At 43.9% G+C, this 22,500-nt stretch overlaps 1 protein-coding gene across 1 annotated transcript in view; it reads left to right on the top strand.

Annotated features, from left to right (window-relative positions):
- Nucleotides 1-22,500, top strand: part of LOC143277027 (uncharacterized) — a 69,138-nt gene that overhangs the window by 24,658 nt on the left and 21,980 nt on the right. Inside the window, exon 4 of the mRNA XM_076581751.1 lies at nucleotides 652-865. Within this exon, the coding sequence (XP_076437866.1) occupies nucleotides 652-865 (214 nt within the window). The remainder of the gene's footprint in view (nucleotides 1-651; nucleotides 866-22,500) is intronic.

The raw sequence follows: 22,500 nt of genomic DNA, 5'->3' as shown, positions 1-22,500 counted from the left end.
CACTGTTTCCCATCTGAATGGTACTGTTTCCCATCTGAATGTTACTGGTTTCAAGACAAATAAACTGAAGACATAAGAAGGGGGTGGGGGGGGACGGCTTAAATGGTGAGTTAGGGGAAACTGCGAAAAGACAATTTCAGTTTCAAGGTAGCCTCAAAGCAGGAAGGAATGATGGAAGTATTGACAGACATGTAGGAAGGAATGATGGAAGTATTGACAGACATGCAGGAAGGAATGATGGAAGTACTGACAGACATGCAGGAAGGAATGATGGAAGTATTGACAGACATGTAGGAAGGAATGATGGAAGTATTGACAGACATGTAGGAAGGAAGGAATGATGGAAGTATTGACAGACATGTAGGAAGGAAGGAATGATGGAAGTATTGACAGACATGTAGGAAGGAATGATGGAAGTATTGACAGACATGTAGGAAGGAATGATGGAAGTATTGACAGACATGCAGGAATGGAGAAGAAGAAAATCCAGCAAAAAATTATATGTTTTGAATTGCTGAAGCATCTTTATTCAATGGTTTTATAACTAGCTTTGATAGAGAGAGAAAGAGAGAGAGAGAGAGAGAGAGAGAGAGAGAGCAGAAGGGACAGACAGAGAAGCCTTGACACCCCCCCCCCCCTCCCCCTGTCCAGGTACACCATCATCCACCGACTGTTCGACGCCTGTTTCATCCACTTCTGCTACAAACCCAAGCCCTCCACTGCCAAATATGGGCATGCCGTCATGAGACGTGCGTCGCAGCCTTCTGATTGGCTGATGGACAGGGAGGCACGTGCCCCCAAGAAGAACGTGCCCACGGAGTGGTGGCGCCCCCTGGGTCTTCTGTTCTGGGCCAATCACCCTGGTGTGAGTACTGCGTGTTGCTTCGGGCTGTGGGGGCTTTCAGCTGGAAATACACACACAGTACATGGCGTGAACACACACACACACACACACACACACAGACACACACACAGAGAGAGAGAGAGAGAGAGAGAGAGAGAGAGCTATACAACTATCAAACATTTAAACACATACACGAGACCCAAAGCTTCGCTACACAGCCATATCTGCAAGCTGATTGCAACATCGTTTTGTATTTTTGTGGTTGGTGGTAGTTGTGTTTTTGGCGTGGTTTATTAATCGTGTGGATGCGATTTTATGTAACCCAGCAAACTGAGATTGTTATCCACTGTCATTTATTTATTCATTCGTTCATTCATTCATTCACTCATTCATTCACGCAATCCTTTGTTTGTTTATTTATCTTACGGAAGGTGCGCGAAAGGTTTGGAAGCATTATTTTCTCAAGCATTTCTATTTCTATTTTGTTTGAATATGGAAACTCGAAACTCGGAAGCAGAGTGGATCTGAAGCTGATCGCAGAGAGCGAGATGGGGTGTAGAGGTGAAGGCAGCCACAGAGACAGGAAGGGGCAGATTTGTTAACACATTTTTAGCAGAGAGTGCTGGTGTTGTACCTTATGTGTGAGAAAGAACGCCAGTGGAGAGACTGCCAGAGAGGAGATATGTGTTTAGATCTTCTGAGGCTGAATCAAGCAGCACAGTTTTGCATGCTTTGAAGGAAGTCCATGGAAGAAGAGGGCAAAGCAGACAATAGAGGTACAGTAGTTGAGGCGAGAGGAAAAGATATAAATTACAAATTTAGACAATGCGTCGATGGATAGGTATGCGCCGCAACTGACAGTGACAGTAGCAGAATTGACAGGTCTGACTGATACATTTTGCATGGACTGTGTGTTGTCAAGGACAACACCGAGGTTCCTGACAGAGCTGTAAAGAGGGATGGGTGTATTGCCAAGTTTGAAGTGTGTGCAGAGAGGCTGCAAAAAAAGATATTCCTTGTGCTGAAGTTATTTCACCTGGCAATGCATTGTCTGTCTCTGTCTCTGTCTGTCTGCCCCTCTCTCCCTCCCTTACTCTCTCTGTCTCTCTCTGTCTCTCTCTGTCTCTCTCTCTCTCTCTCTCTCTCTCTCTCTCTCTATATATATATATATATATATATATATATATGTTTTTCTTTTTATCACAACAGATTTCTCTGTGTGAAATTCGGGCTGCTCTCCCCAGGGAGAGTGCGTCGCTACACTACAGCGCCACCCTTTTTTGTATTTTTTCCTGCGTGCAGTTTTATTTGTTTTTCCTATCCAAGTGGATTTTTCTACAGAATTTTGCCAGGAAAAACCCTATTGTTGTCGTGGGTTCTTTTACGTGCGCTAAGTGCATGCTGCACTCGGGACATCGGTTTATCGTCTCATCCGAATGACTAGCGTCCAGATCACCACTCAAAGTTTAGTGGAGGGGGAGAAGATATCGGCGGCGGAGCCGTGATTCGAACCAGCGCGTTCAGATTCTCTCGCTTCCTAAGCGGAAGCGTTACCTGTAGGCCATCATTCCACATATATATATATGACCGCTTAATTCTGCAGTATCTAAAACCTGCAGTCTCCCATCTTTCAGTTCGCCAATAGAGCCAGCAGATCAGACGAAGATGCCATTGGCATAGGTCTCTGCCACGTCCTCAGACATCTTTGACCACAGCTCTGCATTCAACACAACAGTGCTATAAATGCTACACTTTAAACTGAACGAACTCACACTGCATGAATCAATCTGTGCATGGATCCTTGATTTTCTAAGATGCAGATCACAAGTCGTTTAAGTTGGTGACCTCACCTCCTCCGCATGTATTCTCAACATAGGCGTCCCACAAGGATGTGTGGTACCCCCACTGTTGTATTCTTTATTAAGTTTACATATGACAGAGCAACTCATCATGAATGTAACCAGTGACACTGCTCTAGAAGGGCTGATCGCGAATAGTGACGAGTCAAAATACAGAGAAGAAGTACTAAAATTTTTCAGCAATTAGACGTCATTGGTGGTTTCAAATTTCACAGACTGATCATTTCTGATTATTTGAAATGGGAAGAAAATACGGAAAATAAAGCACAACAGTAACTGCGTTTGTTTTTTCGGCTCCTCAAAAAGTTTGGACTCAAAAGGAATCGTGGTTGACTACTACAGAGCTGTCACTGAAAGTGTGTTTACCTTCACTATCACTCTTTGTACGGAAACATTTCTAAGGCAGAAATCAAAGGAACACCGTCGAAATTGACGTCGCCGTCTCTCTCTCTCTCTCTCTCTCTCTCTCTCTCTCTCTCTCTCTCTCTCTCTCTCTCTCTCTCTCATTGTGTGTGTGTGTGTGTGTGTGTGTGTGTGTGTGTGTGTGTGTGTGTGTGTGTGTGTGTGTGTGTGTGTCCCTCCTCAAAGACTTCAAGTTTTTATTTGTTCAGAGACTGAGGTCATTGTTCCTTTTTGTTCCTCTACAAACGGTCAGATATATGACAAGGATCACTCACTCACTCACTCACACACACACACACACACACACACACACACACACACACACACACACACACACACACACACACACACACACACACACACACACACACAGGGAGGGAGAGACGTCAGTTCCGCTGTTCGTGTCTTCACCGCTGACAGGGTGCGGAAGGCAAGGCAGGGAAAGAGGAGGAGGTAACTCTGTACTTCCTTCCGCCCAGCCTGTTTCGGGAAATTGAACGGCCTCGGGTTGTCGCCCTTCGCTCTCAGGTGTTGCCGCCATCATGATTGAAATGTGACTTGCGGACAGGAAAGATGAAACAGAGGAATGGAGGTTTTTGGCCTTGGGGCATTTGTGAGACACTTAGAGTGATGTCCAGGTAACAGTAATCCTGATGGGTGTTCCCCGTGATGTCAAGATACAGTAATCATTGATGGGTGTTCCCCGTGATGTCAACATTACAGTAATCCTTGATGGATGTTCCCCGTGATGTCAACGTCACAGTAATCCTTGATGGATGTTCCCCGTGATGTCAACATCACAGTAATCCTTGATGGGTGTTCCCCGTGATGTCAGCGTAACAGTAATCCTTGATGGGTGTTCCCCGTGATGTCAGCGTAACAGTAATCCTTGATGGGTGTTCCCCGTGATGTCAACGTCACAGTAATCCTTGATGGGTGTTCCCCGTGATGTCAACGTCACAGTAATCCTTGATGGGTGTTCCCCGTGATGTCAACAGTAATCCTTGATGGGTGTTCCCCGTGATGTCAACAGTAATCCTTGATGGGTGTTCCCCGTGATGTCAACAGTAATCCTTGATGGGTGTTCCCCGTGATGTCAACGTCACAGTAATCCTTGATGGGTGTTCCCCGTGATGTCAACAGTAATCCTTGATGGATGTTCCCCGTGATGTCAACGTCACAGTAATCCTTGATGGGTGTTCCCCGTGATGTCAACGTCACAGTAATCCTTGATGGGTGTTCCCCGTGATGTCAACGTCACAGTAATCCTTGATGGGTGTTCCCCGTGATGTCAAGGTCACAGTAACCCTTGATGGGTGTTCCCCGTGATGTCAACGTCACAGTAATCCTTGATGGGTGTTCCCCGTGATGTCAACGTCACAGTAATCCTTGATGGGTGTTCCCCGTGATGTCAACGTCACAGTAATCCTTGATGGGTGTTCCCCGTGATGTCAACGTCACAGTAACCCTTGATGGGTGGTCCCGGATCACCGCCTTGCCTTGACAAGCCTGGGGACGTGGAGGGGTTGTTGTGGAATCAATCTGTTCTTTGACCATCCTTTTCAGCTCGCTGACGGAGTCTCATATCAACAGACCGTGTGTGTTTTATTTTTGTGTGGTTTATAGGAATGGTAGAATGTACGTGTGTGCGGTCATGCGTTGTGTTCAAGCACGAACACACACACACACACACAGACACACACACACACACACACACACACACACACACACACACACACACACACACACACACACACACATAGAAAACGTCCAACAAAGACCTATAATAACAAAGAGATGAATGAACATATCCAGTGTGGAGGCATCACAGGTTCATTGATCAGATCAACAACTTCATTTGTCCATGTATTGAGTTTGTCTTCTTTTTTTCTTCTTTTTTTTAGTACCTGAGTTTGAAATGTTGTGGGTTTGTCTGTAGTCAGCCTGTGCAAGAAAGATACGTCAAAGGAAAGTTGACCAAAAATAAAACATACACCCCCATTCCCCCAAAGAGCAACGTTTCGAATTGCGACGTACTTGTCACGATGAAGACCAGGCCTTTTACGGCTACCGGGGCAGTGAATTCATGTTCACTGTGTCCAGGGCTGGGCATAGGAAGGCAGTGAATTCATACCCACTGTGTCCAGGGCTGGGCATAGGAAGGCAGTGAATTCATATCCACTGTGTCCAGGGCTGGGCATAGGAAGGCAGTGAATTCATGTCCACTGTGTCCAGGGCTGGGCATAGGAAGGCAGTGAATTCATGTCCACTGTGTCCAGGGCTGGGCATAGGAAGGCAGTGAATTCATACCCACTGTGTCCAGGGCTGGGCATAGGAAGGCAGTGAATTCATGTCCACTGTGTCCAGGGCTGGGCATAGGAAGGCAGTGAATTCATACCGACTGTGTCCAGGGCTGGGCATAGGAAGGCAGTGAATACATGTCCACTGTGTCCAGGGCTGGGCATAGGAAGGCAGTGAATTCATACCCACTGTGTCCAGGGCTGGGCATAGGAAGGCAGTGAATACATGTCCACTGTGTCCAGGGCTGGGCATAGGAAGGCAGTGAATTCATACCCACTGTGTCCAGGGCTGGACATAGGAAGGCAGTGAATTCATACCCACTGTGTCCAGGGCTGGGCATAGGAAGGCAGTGAATTCATACCCACTGTGTCCAGGGCTGGGCATAGGAAGGCAGTGAATACATGTCCACTGTGTCCAGGGCTGGGCATAGGAAGGCAGTGAATACATGTCCACTGTGTCCAGGGCTGGGCATAGGAAGGCAGTGAATTCATATCCACTGTGTCCAGGGCTGGACATAGGAAGGCAGTGAATTCATACCCACTGTGTCCAGGGCTGGGCATAGGAAGGCAGTGAATTCATACCCACTGTGTCCAGGGCTGGACATAGGAAGGCAGTGAATTCATACCCACTGTGTCCAGGGCTGGACACAGAAGGCAGTAAATTCATATCCACTGTGTCCAGGGCTGGGCATAGGAAGGCAGTGAATACATGTCCACTGTGTCCAGGGCTGGGCATAGGAAGGCAGTGAATTCATACCCACTGTGTCCAGGGCTGGGCATAGGAAGGCAGTGAATTCATACCCACTGTGTCCAGGGCTGGGCATAGGAAGGCAGTGAATTCATACCCACTGTGTCCAGGGCTGGGCATAGGAAGGCAGTGAATTCATACCCACTGTGTCCAGGGCTGGACATAGGAAGGCAGTGAATTCATACCCACTGTGTCCAGGGCTGGGCATAGGAAGGCGGGGCCCAGTCCTCTCCCTCCCCGATTGAAGTCAGGTACCCGTTCACACCCGGGTGGAGTGAGGACAATCGGAGTACAGTGCCTTTCCCAAGGACACAACACCATGCCGAAACGGGGCCTGGAACCCTGATCACTGGTGAACACTTATTGGTCCAACGGTGATGTTCCTGGTGACGGGAGGTAACTGTTTACTGTACATGAAGGCCATACAGGGTTGCACCCCTTTCGCCGAGTGGCACCATGCAAGGATAAAGCACTGGAAATGGTGTGTGCGTGTGTGTGTGATGGGGGGGGGGGGAGGCGTCTATTTGTACGTGGGCGTGTTATAGGCATTTTTTGTTTGTTTTTCGCTTTTTTTTTTTCTAATGTGCGTATGTGTGTGTGTGTGTGCGTGTGTGTGTGTGTGTGTGTGTGTGTGTGTGTGTGTGTGTGTGTGTGCATGCGTACGAGTGTGTGTGTGTGTGCATGTGTGTGTGTGTGTGTGTGCATGCGTACGAGTGTGTGTGTGTGTGTGTGTGTGTGTGCGGTGAGCGTGTGTGCGTGCGAGTTTGTGTGCGTATGTGTGCATTTGTGTGTGTGTGTGGGATGGGGGGGGGGCTATTTGTTCGTGGGTGTATTTTCGAAGAGGTTTTTTCTTTATTTTTTTCCTAATATATGTGTGTGCGTGTGCGTGTGCGTGTGCGTGTGTGTGTGCGTGTGCCTTCCGGAGTGTAACACGACACGTTCAGACTTTTCACTTTGCCATTAGCGCTTTTTGCCCTTCCTGTCTTTTTCTTTCTTCTCACTCTCCTTTTCTGATCTTTTCTCCATTTCTCTCTTTCTCCCTTTCTCTCTTTCTCTCTTTCTCCCTTTCTTTCTCCCTTTCTTTCTCTCTTTCTTTCTCCCTTTCTCCCAAACACTTTGTCATCTCCGTTGGAAGCCGGGAATGTCGATGGATAATGTCACACAATAAGGGTCCATCCCTCATTAAAATCTCATGAACCTCTCCCCTCTGTCTGTCTGTCTGTCTGTCTGTGTCTCTTTCGCTCTGTTTGTCTTTCTATCTCTCAATTTACTCTTTCGATCTCTCTCTCTCCCTCCCCCTCTCTCTCTCTCTCTCTCTCTCTCTCTGTCTCTCTCTCTCTCTCTCTCTGTCTCTCTCTCTATCTATCTATCTATCTATCTATCTTATCTATCTATCTGTCTGTCTGTGTCTCTTTCGCTCTGTTTGTCTTTCTATCTCTCATTTTACTCTTTCGATCTCTCTCTGTCTCTGTCTGTCTGTCTGTCTCTGTCTCTCTCTGTCTCTCTCTCTCTCTCCCCTTTTTAGATACGTCGTGATGTTAATGTCAATTTATCATTCATGTATTCATGACGGAAAGTGTACATGCTTTTTTTGCTATAATGATTTTTTTTTTTCCTTTCGAGGGCTGGACGAAGTAAAAACGTCGTCTTGCTTACTCAATTACGCTCATAGAATAGAATTTATTCAGTTCAAAAATAGATTTAATTTCTGTCTGTCTGTCTGTCTGTCTGTCTGTCTGTCTGTCTGTCTGTCTCTCTCTCTCTCTCTCTCTCTATCTATCTATCTATCTATCTATCTATCTATCTATCTATCTCTGGTGCTCTATCTTGAAGAAAAAATTTACTTGTTGCGTTTTTATGAGTGCACCGCGTCATGACTCCTTTATATTCTGAATCATATCAATGGCATTGCTTATTTCTATTCGGTTTTTGTTTGTTTATTCATTTATTTATTTGTTTGTTTGTTTGTTCATACTGTAGATGGATGACATGATTGCTAATGATTACTAGAATAGAATTTATTTATTTGTTAGTTTGTTCATACTGTAGATGCATGACATACTGTAGATGGATGACATGATTGCTAATGATTACTAGAATAGAATTTATTTCTTTGTTAGTTTGTTCATACTGTAGATGCATGACATACTGTAGATGGATGACATGATTGCTAATGATTACTAGAATAGAATTTATTTCTTTGTTAGTTTGTTCATACTGTAGATGGGTGACATACTGTAGATGGATGACATGATTGCTAATGATTACTAGAATAGAATTTATTTCTTTGTTAGTTTGTTCATACTGTTGATGGGTGACATACTGTAGATGGATGACATGATTGCTAATGATTACTAGAATAGAATTTATTTATTTGTTAGTTTGTTCATACTGTAGATGGATGACATGATTGCTAATGATTACTAGAATAGAATTTATTTATTTGTTAGTTTGTTCATACTGTAGATGGATGACATACTGTAGATGGACGACATGACTGCTAATGATTACTAGAATAGAATTTATTTATTTGTTAGTTTGTTCATACTGTAGATGGATGACATACTGTAGATGGATGACATGATTGCTAATGATTACTAGAATAGAACTTATTTCTTTGTTAGTTTGTTCATACTGTAGATGGATGACATACTGTAGATGGATGACATACTGTAGATGGATGACATACTGTAGATGGACGACATGACTGCTAATGATTACTAGAATAGAATTTATTTCTTTGTCCATACCCCTCCAGCTGGTGGCCGTACATTAGATCAACTAATTCCTTCCTTCATTCTGTGTGCTGCCAGTCAGTTGCCTCTCCCACGCATGCGCCAAACAGCAGATTGGATGAAAGCGCCGTCACCATCTCAGGGGAGAGAAGCTAGACAGGGAACGAGGGATTGTGTGTGTTTGTTTTCTTCAGTTTCATTGCGTTTTGGCTGTCCCTGGAGACTTTGCACGTTGTGCCTTTATCAAGACAGTGATGTGTTATTATCAACACATTGATGTGTTATTAGCAAGATATAGATGTGTTATTAGCAAGGCATTGATGTGTTATTATCAAGACACTGATGTGTTATTATCAAGACATTGATGTGTTATTAGCAAGACACTGATGTGTTATTAGCAAGACATTGATGTGTTATTAGCAAGACATTGATGTGTTATTAGCAAGACATTGATGTGTTATTGTCAACACACTGATGTGTTATTATCAACACACTGATGTGTTATTAGCAAGACATTGATGTGTTATTATCAAGACACTGATGTGTTATTAGCAAGACATTGATGTGTTATTATCAAGACACTGATGTGTTATTAGCAAGACATTGATGTGTTATTATCAACACAGTGATGTGTTACTATCAAGACATTGATGTGTTGTTAGCAAGACACTGATGTGTTATTATCAAGACACTGATGTGTTATTAGCAAGACATTGATGTGTTATTAGCAAGACATTGATGAGTTAAAAGTTTTAAGTCGATCTATATGAGGACCAGGCTACATTGGTATGGCTACAAAAAGAGGAGGAGGAGGAGGAGGGGGAGGAAGAAGAAGAAGCAGAAGAAGCAGAAGAAGAACAGCAACAACAACAACAACAAGAAATAATGAGGCTGAACTCGTTAAATATGTGAACAAGTGCTGGAGCACTCGCTGTTTCACATTTTGATAAAGCGATCAGGATTTCCAGACATGTACACACGGTGCTTTGTGCTTCTGTCACTGGTGTGTGGGCTGTAGATAGATGGGACAGAAAGACTGACGGGGGAAAACCTCCCCCTGTGTGTCTTTCACTGATGTCTCTGTTGTCTGAACCAACTGGAAGCATGTAGACAGCACTGGTTTGGGGGGCTGATTTTTATATATTTTACGGACATGTCTCTCTGTCTTTCTCTGTTTCTCTGTGTCAGTCTCTGTCTTTGTCTGTTTGTCTGTGTGTCTGTCTGTCTGTCTATCTGTCTGTCTCTCTCTCTCTCTCTCTCTCTCTCTCTCTCTCTCTCTCTCTCTCTCTCTCCCTCTCTTTTTCTGTCTGACCGTCTGTCTCTCTGTCTGTCTCTCGCTCTGTCATTGTCTTTCTGTCTGTCTCTGTCTGTCTAACTCTATCTCTGTCTGTCTGTCTGTCTCTCTCTCTCTATCTCTATCTCTGTCTGTCTGTCTGTCTTTCTCAACCACCAACCCATTCACACACACACACACACACACACACACACACACACACACACACACACACACACACACACACACACACATTAGCAGTGGGCTGTAGCACATGTCCCAGCCAGTCCATGTTGCCGCTGAATGGACACTGATGGGGAGAGGGGAAGGGGGGGGGGGCAAAGCGGAAACTCCATTGTAGACTGTTCCCTTCTGGCACCGTCCACTTCCCTGTGACTTACACCATCACTTAGAGCACAGGGAGGGACGGGGGAGACGTGTGGGCGGGGGGAGGAAGGGGGGGACGTTGGGGGGGGGGGGGAGTGCATAGTTATAGGCTGTACCCATCTTTCTCCCGAGTTAGGGGGTGGGGGGGGGGAGAAAGAGGGTGGTGTGGTTTTAGGCTTTACCTATCTCTCTCCTGAGTTAGGGGGTGGGGGGGAGAAAGGGGGGTGTGTGTGGTTTCAGACTATACCCCGCTCTGTTCTCAGTTAGGGGGTGGTGGGAAGGGGGGGTGTGTGTGGTTTCAGACTATACCCCGCTCTGTTCTCAGTTACAGGGTGGGGGGCGGGGTCAGTTAGGGGGTGGGGAGGGGTCAGTTAGGGGGTGGGGAGGGGGGAGGGGTCAGGGGGTGGGGGGAGGGGGCCAGTTAGGGGGGAGGGGGCCAGTTAGGGGGTGGGGGAGGGGCCAGTTAGGGGGTGGGAGGGGGGAGGGGCCAGTTAGGGGGTGGGGGAGGAGCCAGTTAGGGGGTGGGGGAGGGGTCAGTTAGGGGGTGGGGGGAGGGGCCAGTTAGGGGGTGGGGAGGGGTCAGTTAGGGGGTGGGGGGAGGGGCCAGTTAGAGGATGGGGGGAGGGGTGTGTGTGTGGTTTCTGACTGTACCCGGCAGTTACGTGTCTTGTCGTGACTTGCTTCACTCTCGTGTCTAAAAGAAAACACCTCAAAACTTTTTACGTTTCTTGATTAACTCTTGTCTCAGTCTCTGTCTCTGTTTCTTTCTCTTTCTATCTTCCTTTCTTTCTTCCCCCCTCTCTCCCTCTCTCTTCCTCTCTTTCCTCTCTCTCCCTCTCTGTCTGTCTCTCTCTTTGGATGAAATAAATATTCATGAAGTTCTGGGTATAACAACATTTCCTCGATAAGGCCAACCTCTTATTGAAAGTTGATGCAAATCAGTCTCTAAGAAGGTGTTCCAACTGTCAAAAGTTAAAAACTTTCTACGTATTAATGCACACACACACACACACACACACACACACACACACACACACACACACACACACACACACACACACACACAATCGTTCACCATGTATACATGAAGTTTTCTATTGATTGCGCATCCTGACTGATCTTAGCAGCGCTGATTCTTTGAAGTCATTTGAAAGAATCCACAAGCGATCTCTTAAATTTGTATCACCTTCACCTTCACCTTCACCTATCCCGTAGTCTTGTGGACCGTTGGGGCGCCACAGGTGATCTGGCAACCAGCATCCTCCAATCCTCTCGGTTTTCTGACCTCCTGATTGTATCGCTCAACCTCAAGCCCGTCCATTCTGGGATGTTGTCCTCCCATCTCTTCCTCTGTCTGCCTCTCCTTCTCCCTCCTTGCATTGTGCCCTGCAGGAATGTCTTGGCAAGCCCTGTTGATCTCATGACATGGCCAAATTTGTATCAATCTCAACCTCAACCTGAGGCCCATAACTACAAAGTAGTCGTTGGGGGAAGCCTGAGGACCGCAGACGCAACCTCCCTTCTCCGTCTGTCTCTGTCGGCAGCCGCCGGCAGCAGCTCACGTGTGTGGAGTCCGGTCCATTGTTTGATGTTCTCATGCCAGTTCTTCCGCTGTCTTCCTCTTCTTCTCCCGCCCTCGATGGTGCCTTGCATGATTGTTTTGGACAAGCTGGTGTGTCGAGTGTTGTGTCCAAACCATATCAACTTGCGTCTCTTCACAGCTGAAATATATGTGACACTGACAGGTACAACGCACTCGATATTCTTCTTTTAACATACAGGGTACTGTGTGAGAAAGCAATTATGATGCATTGTATCTTTGCTGGGTTCGTTCCTTCCCGAACTGCACAATTTCCTTTAAATTAGTCAAGATATAAAAACGATATTGTTATTCACAGAAAGGGAACTGGTTAATTTAGAACCAGTCTAGTGTACTCAGAAGGAGCACTTCGGAACTCATTACCAAAATATATTTTAAAATAAAAATACTATTATAGAGCGGTGCCAGTTCGTTGAAATCAGTATACAACACGTTCCTTTTTCAAGAACTTGCAAGCAGTTGTCACACAGGTGACCCTTTAGACTTCCTGAAGTGTTCGTCTATCTTCCACAGGCAATGACGGTGAAAGATATCTTTAAGTATTGGTTTGGATCAGATTTTCTTGAAGCAAGTGTGTGTGTGTGGGGGGGGGGGGGATGGGGAGGGGGGACGTGCGCGTGTATGTGTGTGTGCATGTGTGTGAGATATTTATACATCATTAGCTGCTGTTTGTTTCCTTGTAATTGCATTGACTTCTTCCTGTGAGGACGTAGATAGATACATTCATGGATACACAGATACAGTGGTCCCCAGAGAAAGAGGGATGGAGACAGAGATGGAGAGACAGAGGAAAACAGCAGTTAGGGTTCGTTAGGAATGGAGATGGACAGACAGAGGAGAAAACCAGTTTGGATTCGTTAGAACTGGAGATGGACAGACAGAGGAAAGTAGCAGTTAGGGTTCGTTAGGAATGGAGATGGACAGACAGAGGAAAAAAGCAGTTAAGGTTCGTTAGGACTGGAGATGGACAGACAGAGGAAAAAAGCAGTTTGGGTTCGTTAGGAATGGAGATGGACAGACAGAGGAAAAAAGCAGTTAAGGTTCGTTAGGAATGGAGATGGACAGACAGAGGAAAAAAGCAGTTAAGGTTCGTTAGGAATGGAGATGGACAGACAGAGGAAAAAAGCAGTTAGGGTTCGTTAGGACTGGAGATGGACAGACAGAGGAGAAAAGCAGTTCGAGTTCGTTAGGAATGGAGATGGACAGACAGAGGGAAAAAGCAGTTAAGGTTCGTTAGGAATGGAGATGGACAGACAGAGGGAAAAAGCAGTTAAGGTTCGTTAGGAATGGAGATGGACAGACAGAGGAAAAAAGCAGTTAAGGTTCGTTAGGAATGGAGATGGACAGACAGAGGAAAAAAGCAGTTAAGGTTCGTTAGGAATGGAGATGGACAGAGGAAAAAAGCAGTTAAGGTTCGTTAGGACTGGAGATGGACAGACAGAGGAAAAAAGGAGTTAAGGTTCGTTAGGAATGGAGATGGACAGAGGAAAAAAGCAGTTAGGGTTCGTTAGGACTGGAGATGGACAGCAGTTAGGGTTCGTTAGGACTGGAGATGGACAGACAGAGGAAAAAAGCAGTTAAGGTTCGTTAGGACTGGAGATGGACAGACAGAGGAAAAAAGCAGTTAAGGTTCGTTAGGAATGGAGATGGACAGACAGAGGAAAAAAGCAGTTAGGGTTCGTTAGGAATGGAGATGGACAGACAGAGGAGAAAACCAGTTAGGGTTCGTTAGGAATGGAGATGGACAGACAGAGGAAAAAAGCAGTTAGGGTTCGTTAGGACTGGAGATGGACAGACAGAGGAAAAAAGCAGTTAGGGTTCGTTAGGACTGGAGATGGACAGAGGAAAAAAGCAGTTAGGGTTCGTTAGGACTGGAGATGGACAGACAGAGGAAAAAAGCAGTTAGGGTTCGTTAGGACTGGAGATGGACAGACAGAGGAAAAAAGCAGTTAGGGTTCGTTAGGACTGGAGATGGACAGAGGAAAACAGCAGTTAGGGTTCGTTAGGACAGGAGATGGACAGAGGAAAAAAGCAGTTAAGGTTCGTTAGGACAGGAGATGGACAGAGGAAAACAGCAGTTAGGGTTCGTTAGGACTGGAGATGGACAGAGGAAAACAGCAGTTAGGGTTCGTAAGGACAGGAGATGGACAGCAGTTAGGGTTCGTTAGGACTGGAGATGGACAGAGGAAAAAAGCAGTTAGGGTTCGTTAGGACTGGAGATGGACAGAGGAAATCAGCAGTTAGGGTTCGTTAGGACAGGAGATGGACAGCAGTTAGGGTTCGTTAGGACTGGAGATGGACAGAGGAAAAAAGCAGTTAGGGTTCGTTAGGACTGGAGATGGACAGACAGAGGAAAACAGCAGTTAGGGTTCGTTAGGACTGGAGATGGACAGCAGTTAGGGTTCGTTAGGACTGGAGATGGACAGAGGAAAAAAGCAGTTAGGGTTCGTTAGGACAGGAGATGGACAGCAGTTAGGGTTCGTTAGGACTGGAGATGGACAGAGGAAAACAGCAGTTAGGGTTCGTTAGGACTGGAGATGGACAGCAGTTAGGGTTCGTTAGGACTGGAGATGGACAGCAGTTAGGGTTCGTTAGGACAGGAGATGGACAGCAGTTAGGGTTCGTTAGGACTGGAGATGGACTGGAGATGGACAGCAGTTAGGGTTCGTTAGGACTGGAGATGGACTGGAGATGGACAGCAGTTAGGGTTCGTTAGGACAGGAGATGGACAGAGGTAAACAGCAGTTAGGGTTCGTTAGGACTGGGCATGAAGATCACTGATGAGCCGAGGGCATGAATTATGTTACTGCTGTCAGGACCTGCCTCTTCTCACCATCATGGCCCACACCTGCTGTGCTACCCCCATGGCAGTTCGTACCCACAGCGGATTTTTTGTTGTTGTTGAAGGTCTGGTTGTGACTTGTCTCTTTTACTGTCCGTGTCCGTCCGTCTGTGTGTGTGTGTGTGTGTGTGTGTGTGTGTGAGTGAGTGTGTGTGTGTTTGTGTGTGTGTGTGTGTGTGTGTGTGTGTGTGTGTGTGTGTGTGCGTGCGTGTGTGTGTGTGTTTTATCTTCAGTTTAACGTCTATTCACTATAAGTGTTTTTAGACGGTGTGTGTGTGTGTGTGCGTGTGTGTATGTGTGTGTGTGTGTCAAGTCAAGTCAAGTCAAGATTTTATTTCATGATGGTAAATTGAATAAGAAACAATTGCTTTTTTACATCAAGCCATCAATGAAAATAATAATAATAATAATTAAAGAGAAGGGGAAAAAAAGAAAAAAAATTGAAGAAAAAATTTAGTTGAGAGAGAGAGAGAGAGAGAGAGAGAGAGAGAGAAGCAGAAGAAGAGCAACAACAACAACAAAATGCATATATATATATATATATATATATATATATATATATATATATATATATATATATATATATATATATATATATATATACAAGAATACTGTGATAAAGAAATACAAAATTGCATTTCCATTTCGCACACACGCGCGCACACACACACACACACACACACACACACACACACACACACACACACACACACACACACACACACACACACACACACACACACACACACACACACACACACCACTGAATACAAATTCTCGGACACAATTACACCATGCCCATCCCACCCACATGCACATGTTCCCCCATTTAGTGCAAAATCCTTGCCAACACAAGCATATACAAAACATTTCACAATTAATAGGAATATTAGACTAACAGGTCAAAATGTGTATTACTGTTAATTATTTTCAATGAGGTGATTCTTCAGATTTTTCTTAAGCACGTTTTTATTTACGATACTTTTCAGAGTGAGTGGGAGATTATTCCATAATTTTCCACCAGAATACAGAAAGCTGGATTTGTAAAGGTTGTTTCTTGGTCTGGGTATGCAGAGCATGTGGTTGTGTCTGTGTTCATTAGTTTTAAATGTGTCTGCAATCTTTTTTGGAGCATTTCCGTCATAACATTATGCATGCAAACAGCTTTGTTGAAGTACAGCCTGTTGTGAAAGGATAATATATTAAGTTGTTTATAGTCCATTGGGGTCAGAGAGTTCGGTTTCAACAATACTGTTTTCAGTGCTCTTTTATACATACGGTGAATAAACTTCAAGTTTGTGAGGCTACAGCTGTCCCATAAAGTTGATGCATAATCGATTACTGGCAGAATATGTGCACAGAAAAAGAGCTTTCGTGAATGAACATTAAGGATCTTTTTTTATTTTTGTTAATTGAAGTATTCTGTTTGAGAGACGTTTACTTAAGCACTTCGTATGATCAGTCCAAGATAGATCTTTATCAATAATGACACCCAGAATCTTATGTGAATCTACCTCTTCAATTTTATTGACGCCTAGGAATAGTGGTTTGAAGTTATGTTTCATTTTTTTGTCTTTTTTGTCGTGCACATACATACATGCACTTCGTTTTCTGACCATTCAAGGACATGTGATTCAAGTGTGTCCAGTCATTAAGTTTCTGAATATCACCTTGGAGTTCATTAGTTAGTTTACTGGCGTCTGAATTGCTTGAATGTAAGGATGTGTCATCTGCAAACATTTCACATTTAGATTTCATATAACAAGGTAAGTCATTAACATAAGTGGAGAATAAAATTGGTCCTAAGATGGATCCCTGTGGTACTCCATGATTAATAGATGTAAAATTTGAGGTTTGATGATTTATTGCTGTTAACTGCTTCCTATCAGAAAGAAAAGATTGTATAAGGTGAATATACTCTGGTGGTAATTTATAAGCTTCTAATTTACGTAGTAACAAGGAGTGATTGATTACATCAAAAGCTTTTTCAAAATCTATGAAAAGGAGACCTGTGAATTTATTTTCATTTATGTTATGTAGAAGACTGTCAGTGAGTTGTATGAGGGCTGTATGGCAAGAATGGTTTTTACGGAAACCAGACTGGTCTTCATGGATTAAGTCGTTGTCAAAGAGATAAGAATATAAACATTTTTGCAAATGTTTTTCAATGGGTTTAGACAGAGCAGACAAGACAGAAATTGGCCTATAGTTAGATGGATCAGAAGAATCACCTGATTTGTACAGTGGAATGACTCTAGCCTGCTTGAATTTAGAGTTTGTGTCTCTGTCTGTCAGCCTGCCTGCCTTCCTGCATGCCTGCCATCCTGTCTGTCTGTCTGTCTGTCCGTCTATCTGCTTCTCTCTCTCTCTCTCTCTCTCTCTCTCTCTCTCTCTCTCTCTCTCTCTCACTGAATGGGAAATGATCGGAAATTGTCCATGTGCAAGTTTTACAGCAGTATCCTGTTTTGGACCATCACCGGTGAGTGATGACCCCTCGTCGTCCACCTCCCCCCCCCCCCCCATTTCCCCCGCCACCCGCCCCGCCCCCCTCCCCACATACCCCCCGCCCACATTTCCCCGTCCTGTCTCTGTATTGGGGCTCACTTGTAACTCTTGTCCTTTGCAAACGTTTGATTGGTTGGATGGGTCACGTGATTAACGATGATTGGTCCACAGTCAGGGTACTTTGCTCCTGTGGTTTAGACAGACTGTGGCAGTGTGCGTTGTGCGTTGTGCTGTGAGTGGATGGCTTTGGTGCTGTGTGTTCCTGAACTGTAAAGTGATAAGAAGGTTTATTATCTTATCTTATTGTTACCATTATTCACATCTGTGGCCATTTGAATCATCACATGAGGAAAGGAATCTTCAAGGAGAATCATTGTTGTTACAGATTATCAAACAGTACAGAAACCATACAGAGAAATTGTTATTATTATTTACATCTGTGGCTATTCGAGCCACCATATGCAGAAAAGAATCTTAAAGGAGAATCATTGTTGTTACAGATTATCAAACAGTACAGAAAGCATACAGAGAAATTGTTATTATTATTTACATCTGTGGCCATTTGAGCCACCATATGCAGAAAAGAATCTTAAAGGAGAATCATTGTTGTTACAGATTATCAAACAGTACAGAAAGCATACAGAGAAATTGTTATTATTATTTACATAAGTGGCCATTTGAGCCACCATATGCAGAAAGGAATCTTGAAGAATTCCTGTTGTTACAGATTATCAATTTGTTTTGAAACTATTCAGAAAATTTTTTAATATTATTTACATCTGTGGCTATCTGAGCCAGAATCAGAACCACTGGGATATTGGGTGATCAGATTTAAAATTAAATCAGTAAGATTCAGAACCATGTGAATATTGAGTGATCAGATTTGAAATTAAATCAGTAAGATTCAGAACCATGTGAATATTGGGTGATCAGATTTAAAATTAAATCAGTAAGATTCAGAACCATATGAATATTGGGTGATCAGATTTAAAATTAAATCAGTAAGATTCAGAACCATGTGAATATTGGGTGATCAGATTTAAACTTAAATCAGTAAGATTCAGAACCATGTGGATATTGGGTGATCAGATTTAAAATTAAATCAGTAAGATTCAGAACCATATGGATATTGGGTGATCAGATTTAAAATTAAATCAGTAAGATTCAGAACCATATGAATATTGGGTGATCAGATTTAAAATTAAATCAGTAAGAATCAGAACCATATGAATATTGGGTGATCAGATTTAAAATTAAAACATTTAGAATCAGAACCATATGAATATTGGGTGATCAGATTTAGAATTAAAACAGAATGAGAACCATACGGATATTGGGTGATAAGGTTTGAAATTAAATCAGTGAGAATCAGAACCATATGAATATTGGGTGATCAGATTTGAAATTAAATCAGTAAGAATGAGAACTATATGAATATTGGGTGATCAGATTTAAGATTAAATCAGTAAGAATCAGAACCATCGGGATATTGGGTGATCAGATTTGAAATCAAATCAGTAAGAATCAGAACCATAATGGATATTGGGTGATCAGGTTCAAAATCAAATCTATCTATCTATCTATGTGTGTGTATCTGTCTCTCTCTTTAACTATTATCTCTCTCTCTCTGTCACTGTCTTTGTCTCTGTCTCTCTGTCTGTCTGTCTGTCTGTCACTCTCTCTTTTTTATATATCTCTCTTTCTCTCTCTGTCTCTCTGTCACTCTCTCTCTCTTTCTCTCTCTCTCACTCTCTCTTTTTCTCTTTCTCTCTCTCTGTCTATCTTTGTCACTCTCTCTCTCTCTCTCTCTCTCTCTCTGTCACTCTCTTTCTCTCTCTCTTTCTCTGTGTGTGTGTGTGTCTCTCTCTCTCTCTCTTCAAACATGTATAGAAAAGTCAATAAAAATGAGTAATGAAACATTACTTCAGTAACTAATCGGTACTTAATGCCCAGCCGAGTGCGAAGGTCATAACGAGAGTTGGTAACACGTCCAGAATACCGTGGATAAAAATCAGTAGAATGTTTCAATGTGGCCGTGCGGAAACCCAGCGGACCCAAAGCCGATCGTAGAGAGTGAGATGGAGTATAGAGGTGAAGGCAGCCACAGTTATAGGAAGGGGCAGATTTGTTGATACGTTCATGACATAGAGTGCTGATCTTGTACTTAATTCTGTGTGAGACAGGGAGCCAGTGGAGGTGTTGCAAAAGAGGAGTGATGTGCTCAGATCTTTTCTTTCTGTGGACAGACAGACAGGTAGATAGACAGATAGATAGATAGAGAAATGATATTGACAGAAAATGGGTGGAAAGACAGACAGACATATAGATGAACCGATAGGTCGAAGACGAATGATGGATACACACACACGCGCGCACGCACCCACGCACACACACACACACACACACACACACACACACACACACACACACACACACACACACACACACACACACACACAGTGCCGATTTTACAAAATTTTAATCAATGTCGTTGAAGGGAAAAAAAGGGGGGTCGGGGTGGGGTGGGGGGGGTATTATATTGCTTGCACGTGTTCATTAGGAGAAACAAGATTAAATTAGTTTCTTTTCCATTTGAAGGAGGGGGGGGGGGATCATCGGCAAAGTAAACCAGCACCACCATCTCCACAAAACAGCCATCATTCCTCTGGGTGACCGGGATTATTATCGTGTTGTTTTCCCTTGACAACCGCAGCGGTTTTTATTACGTTTTTATTTCTATGTCCTATACATTTCTGTCGTTGTTATTGTTGTTTTACTTTAATTTAATTTTGTTGTTGTCATAGCTGCTCAGATTTCTCCCCTTTGTCTGTTTGCAGCCAAAGAAAAGCATCACTCTTGGGCTGTTTTGGTGGTTGATTCAATTTGTTTGTTATCAGAGAGCTGATTGTCCACTGTGTGTCATATATTTTATGGTTTTTGTTGTTGTTGTTGTGTTGACAGAGGGCTGATTGTGTGATACATGTTGTGGATGTTGTGTTGACAGAGGGCTGTCTGTGTGATACATGTTGTTGATGTTGTGTAGACAGAGGGCTGTCTGTGTGATACATGTTGTGGATGTTGTGTTGACAGAGGGCTGTCTGTGTGATACATGTTGTTGTGTTGACAGAAGGCTGTCTATGTGATACATGTTGTTGTGTTGACAGAGGGCTGTCTGTGTGATACATGTTGTGGATGTTGTGTTGACAGAGGGCTGATTGTGTGATACATGTTGTGTAGACAGAGGGCTGTCTGTGTGATACATGTTGTGTTGACAGAGGGCTGTCTGTGTGATACATGTTGTGTTGACAGAGGGCTGTCTATGTGATACATTATGTGGATGTTGTGTTGACAGAGGGCTGTCTGCGTGATACATGTTGTGGATGTTGTGTTGACAGAGGGCTGACTATGTGATACATGTTGTGGATGTTGTGTTGACAGAGGGCTGTCTATGTGATACATGTTGTGTTGACAGAGGGCTGTCTGTGTGATACATGTTGTGGATGTTGTGTTGACAGAGGGCTGTCTGTGTGATACATGTTGTGTTGACAGAGGGCTGTCTGTGTGATACATGTTGTGTTGACAGAGGGCTGTCTATGTGATACATGTTGTGTTGACAGAGGGCTGTCTATGTGATACATGTTGTGTTGACAGAAGGCTGTCTATGTGATACATGTTGTTGTGTTGACAGAGGGCTGTCTGTGTGATACATGTTGTTGTGTTGACAGAGGGCTGTCTGTGTGATACATGTTGTGTTGACAGAGGTCTGTCTATGTGATACATGTTGTGTTGACAGAAGGCTGTCTATGTGATACATGTTGTTGTGTTGACAGAGGGCTGTCTGTGTGATACATGTTGTGGATGTTGTGTTGACAGAGGGCTGTCTGTGTGATACATGTTGTGGATGTTGTGTTGACAGAGGGCTGTCTGTGTGATACATGTTGTGTTGACAGAGGGCTGTCTGTGTGATACATGTTGTGTTGACAGAGGGCTGTCTGTGTGATACATGTTGTGTTGACAGAGGGCTGTCTATGTGATACATGTTGTGTTGACAGAAGGCTGTCTATGTGATACATGTTGTTGTGTTGACAGAGGGCTGTCTATGTGATACATGTTGTGTTGACAGAGGGCTGTCTGTGTGATACATGTTGTGTTGACAGAGGGCTGTCTATGTGATACATGTTGTGTTGACAGAAGGCTGTCTATGTGATACATGTTGTTGTGTTGACAGAAGGCTGTCTATGTGATACATGTTGTGGATGTTGTGTTGACAGAGGGCTGTCTGTGTGATACATGTTGTGGATGTTGTGTTGACAGAGGGCTGTCTATGTGATACATGTTGTGGATGTTGTGTTGACAGAGGGCTGTCTATGTGATACATGTTGTGGATGTTGTGTTGACAGAGGGCTGTCTGTGTGATACATGTTGTGGATGTTGTGTTGACAGAGGGCTGACTATGTGATACATGTTGTGGATGTTGTGTTGACAGAGGGCTGTCTATGTGATACATGTTGTGTTGACAGAGGGCTGTCTGTGTGATACATGTTGTGGATGTTGTGTTGACAGAGGGCTGACTATGTGATACATGTTGTGGATGTTGTGTTGACAGAAGGCTGTCTGTGTGATACATGTTGTTGTGTTGACAGAGGGCTGACTATGTGATACATGTTGTGGATGTTGTGTTGACAGAGGGCTGTCTGTGTGATACATGTTGTGGATGTTGTGTTGACAGAAGGCTGTCTGTGTGATACATGTTGTGGATGTTGTGTTGACAGAGGGCTGACTATGTGATACATGTTGTGGATGTTGTGTTGACAGAAGGCTGTCTGTGTGATACATGTTGTTGTGTTGACAGAGGGCTGACTATGTGATACATGTTGTGGTTGTTGTGTTGACAGAGGGCTGTCTGTGTGATACATGTTGTGGATGTTGTGTTGACAGAGGGCTGTCTATGTGATACATGTTGTGTTGACAGAGGGCTGTCTATGTGATACATGTTGTTGTGTTG

This window comes from Babylonia areolata, chromosome 33, assembly GCF_041734735.1.
Source record: "Babylonia areolata isolate BAREFJ2019XMU chromosome 33, ASM4173473v1, whole genome shotgun sequence".
NCBI lineage: Eukaryota > Metazoa > Mollusca > Gastropoda > Neogastropoda > Buccinidae > Babylonia > Babylonia areolata.
Note: the sequence above shows the minus strand (reverse complement) of the source record. Positions and strands in the feature narration are given on the sequence as shown.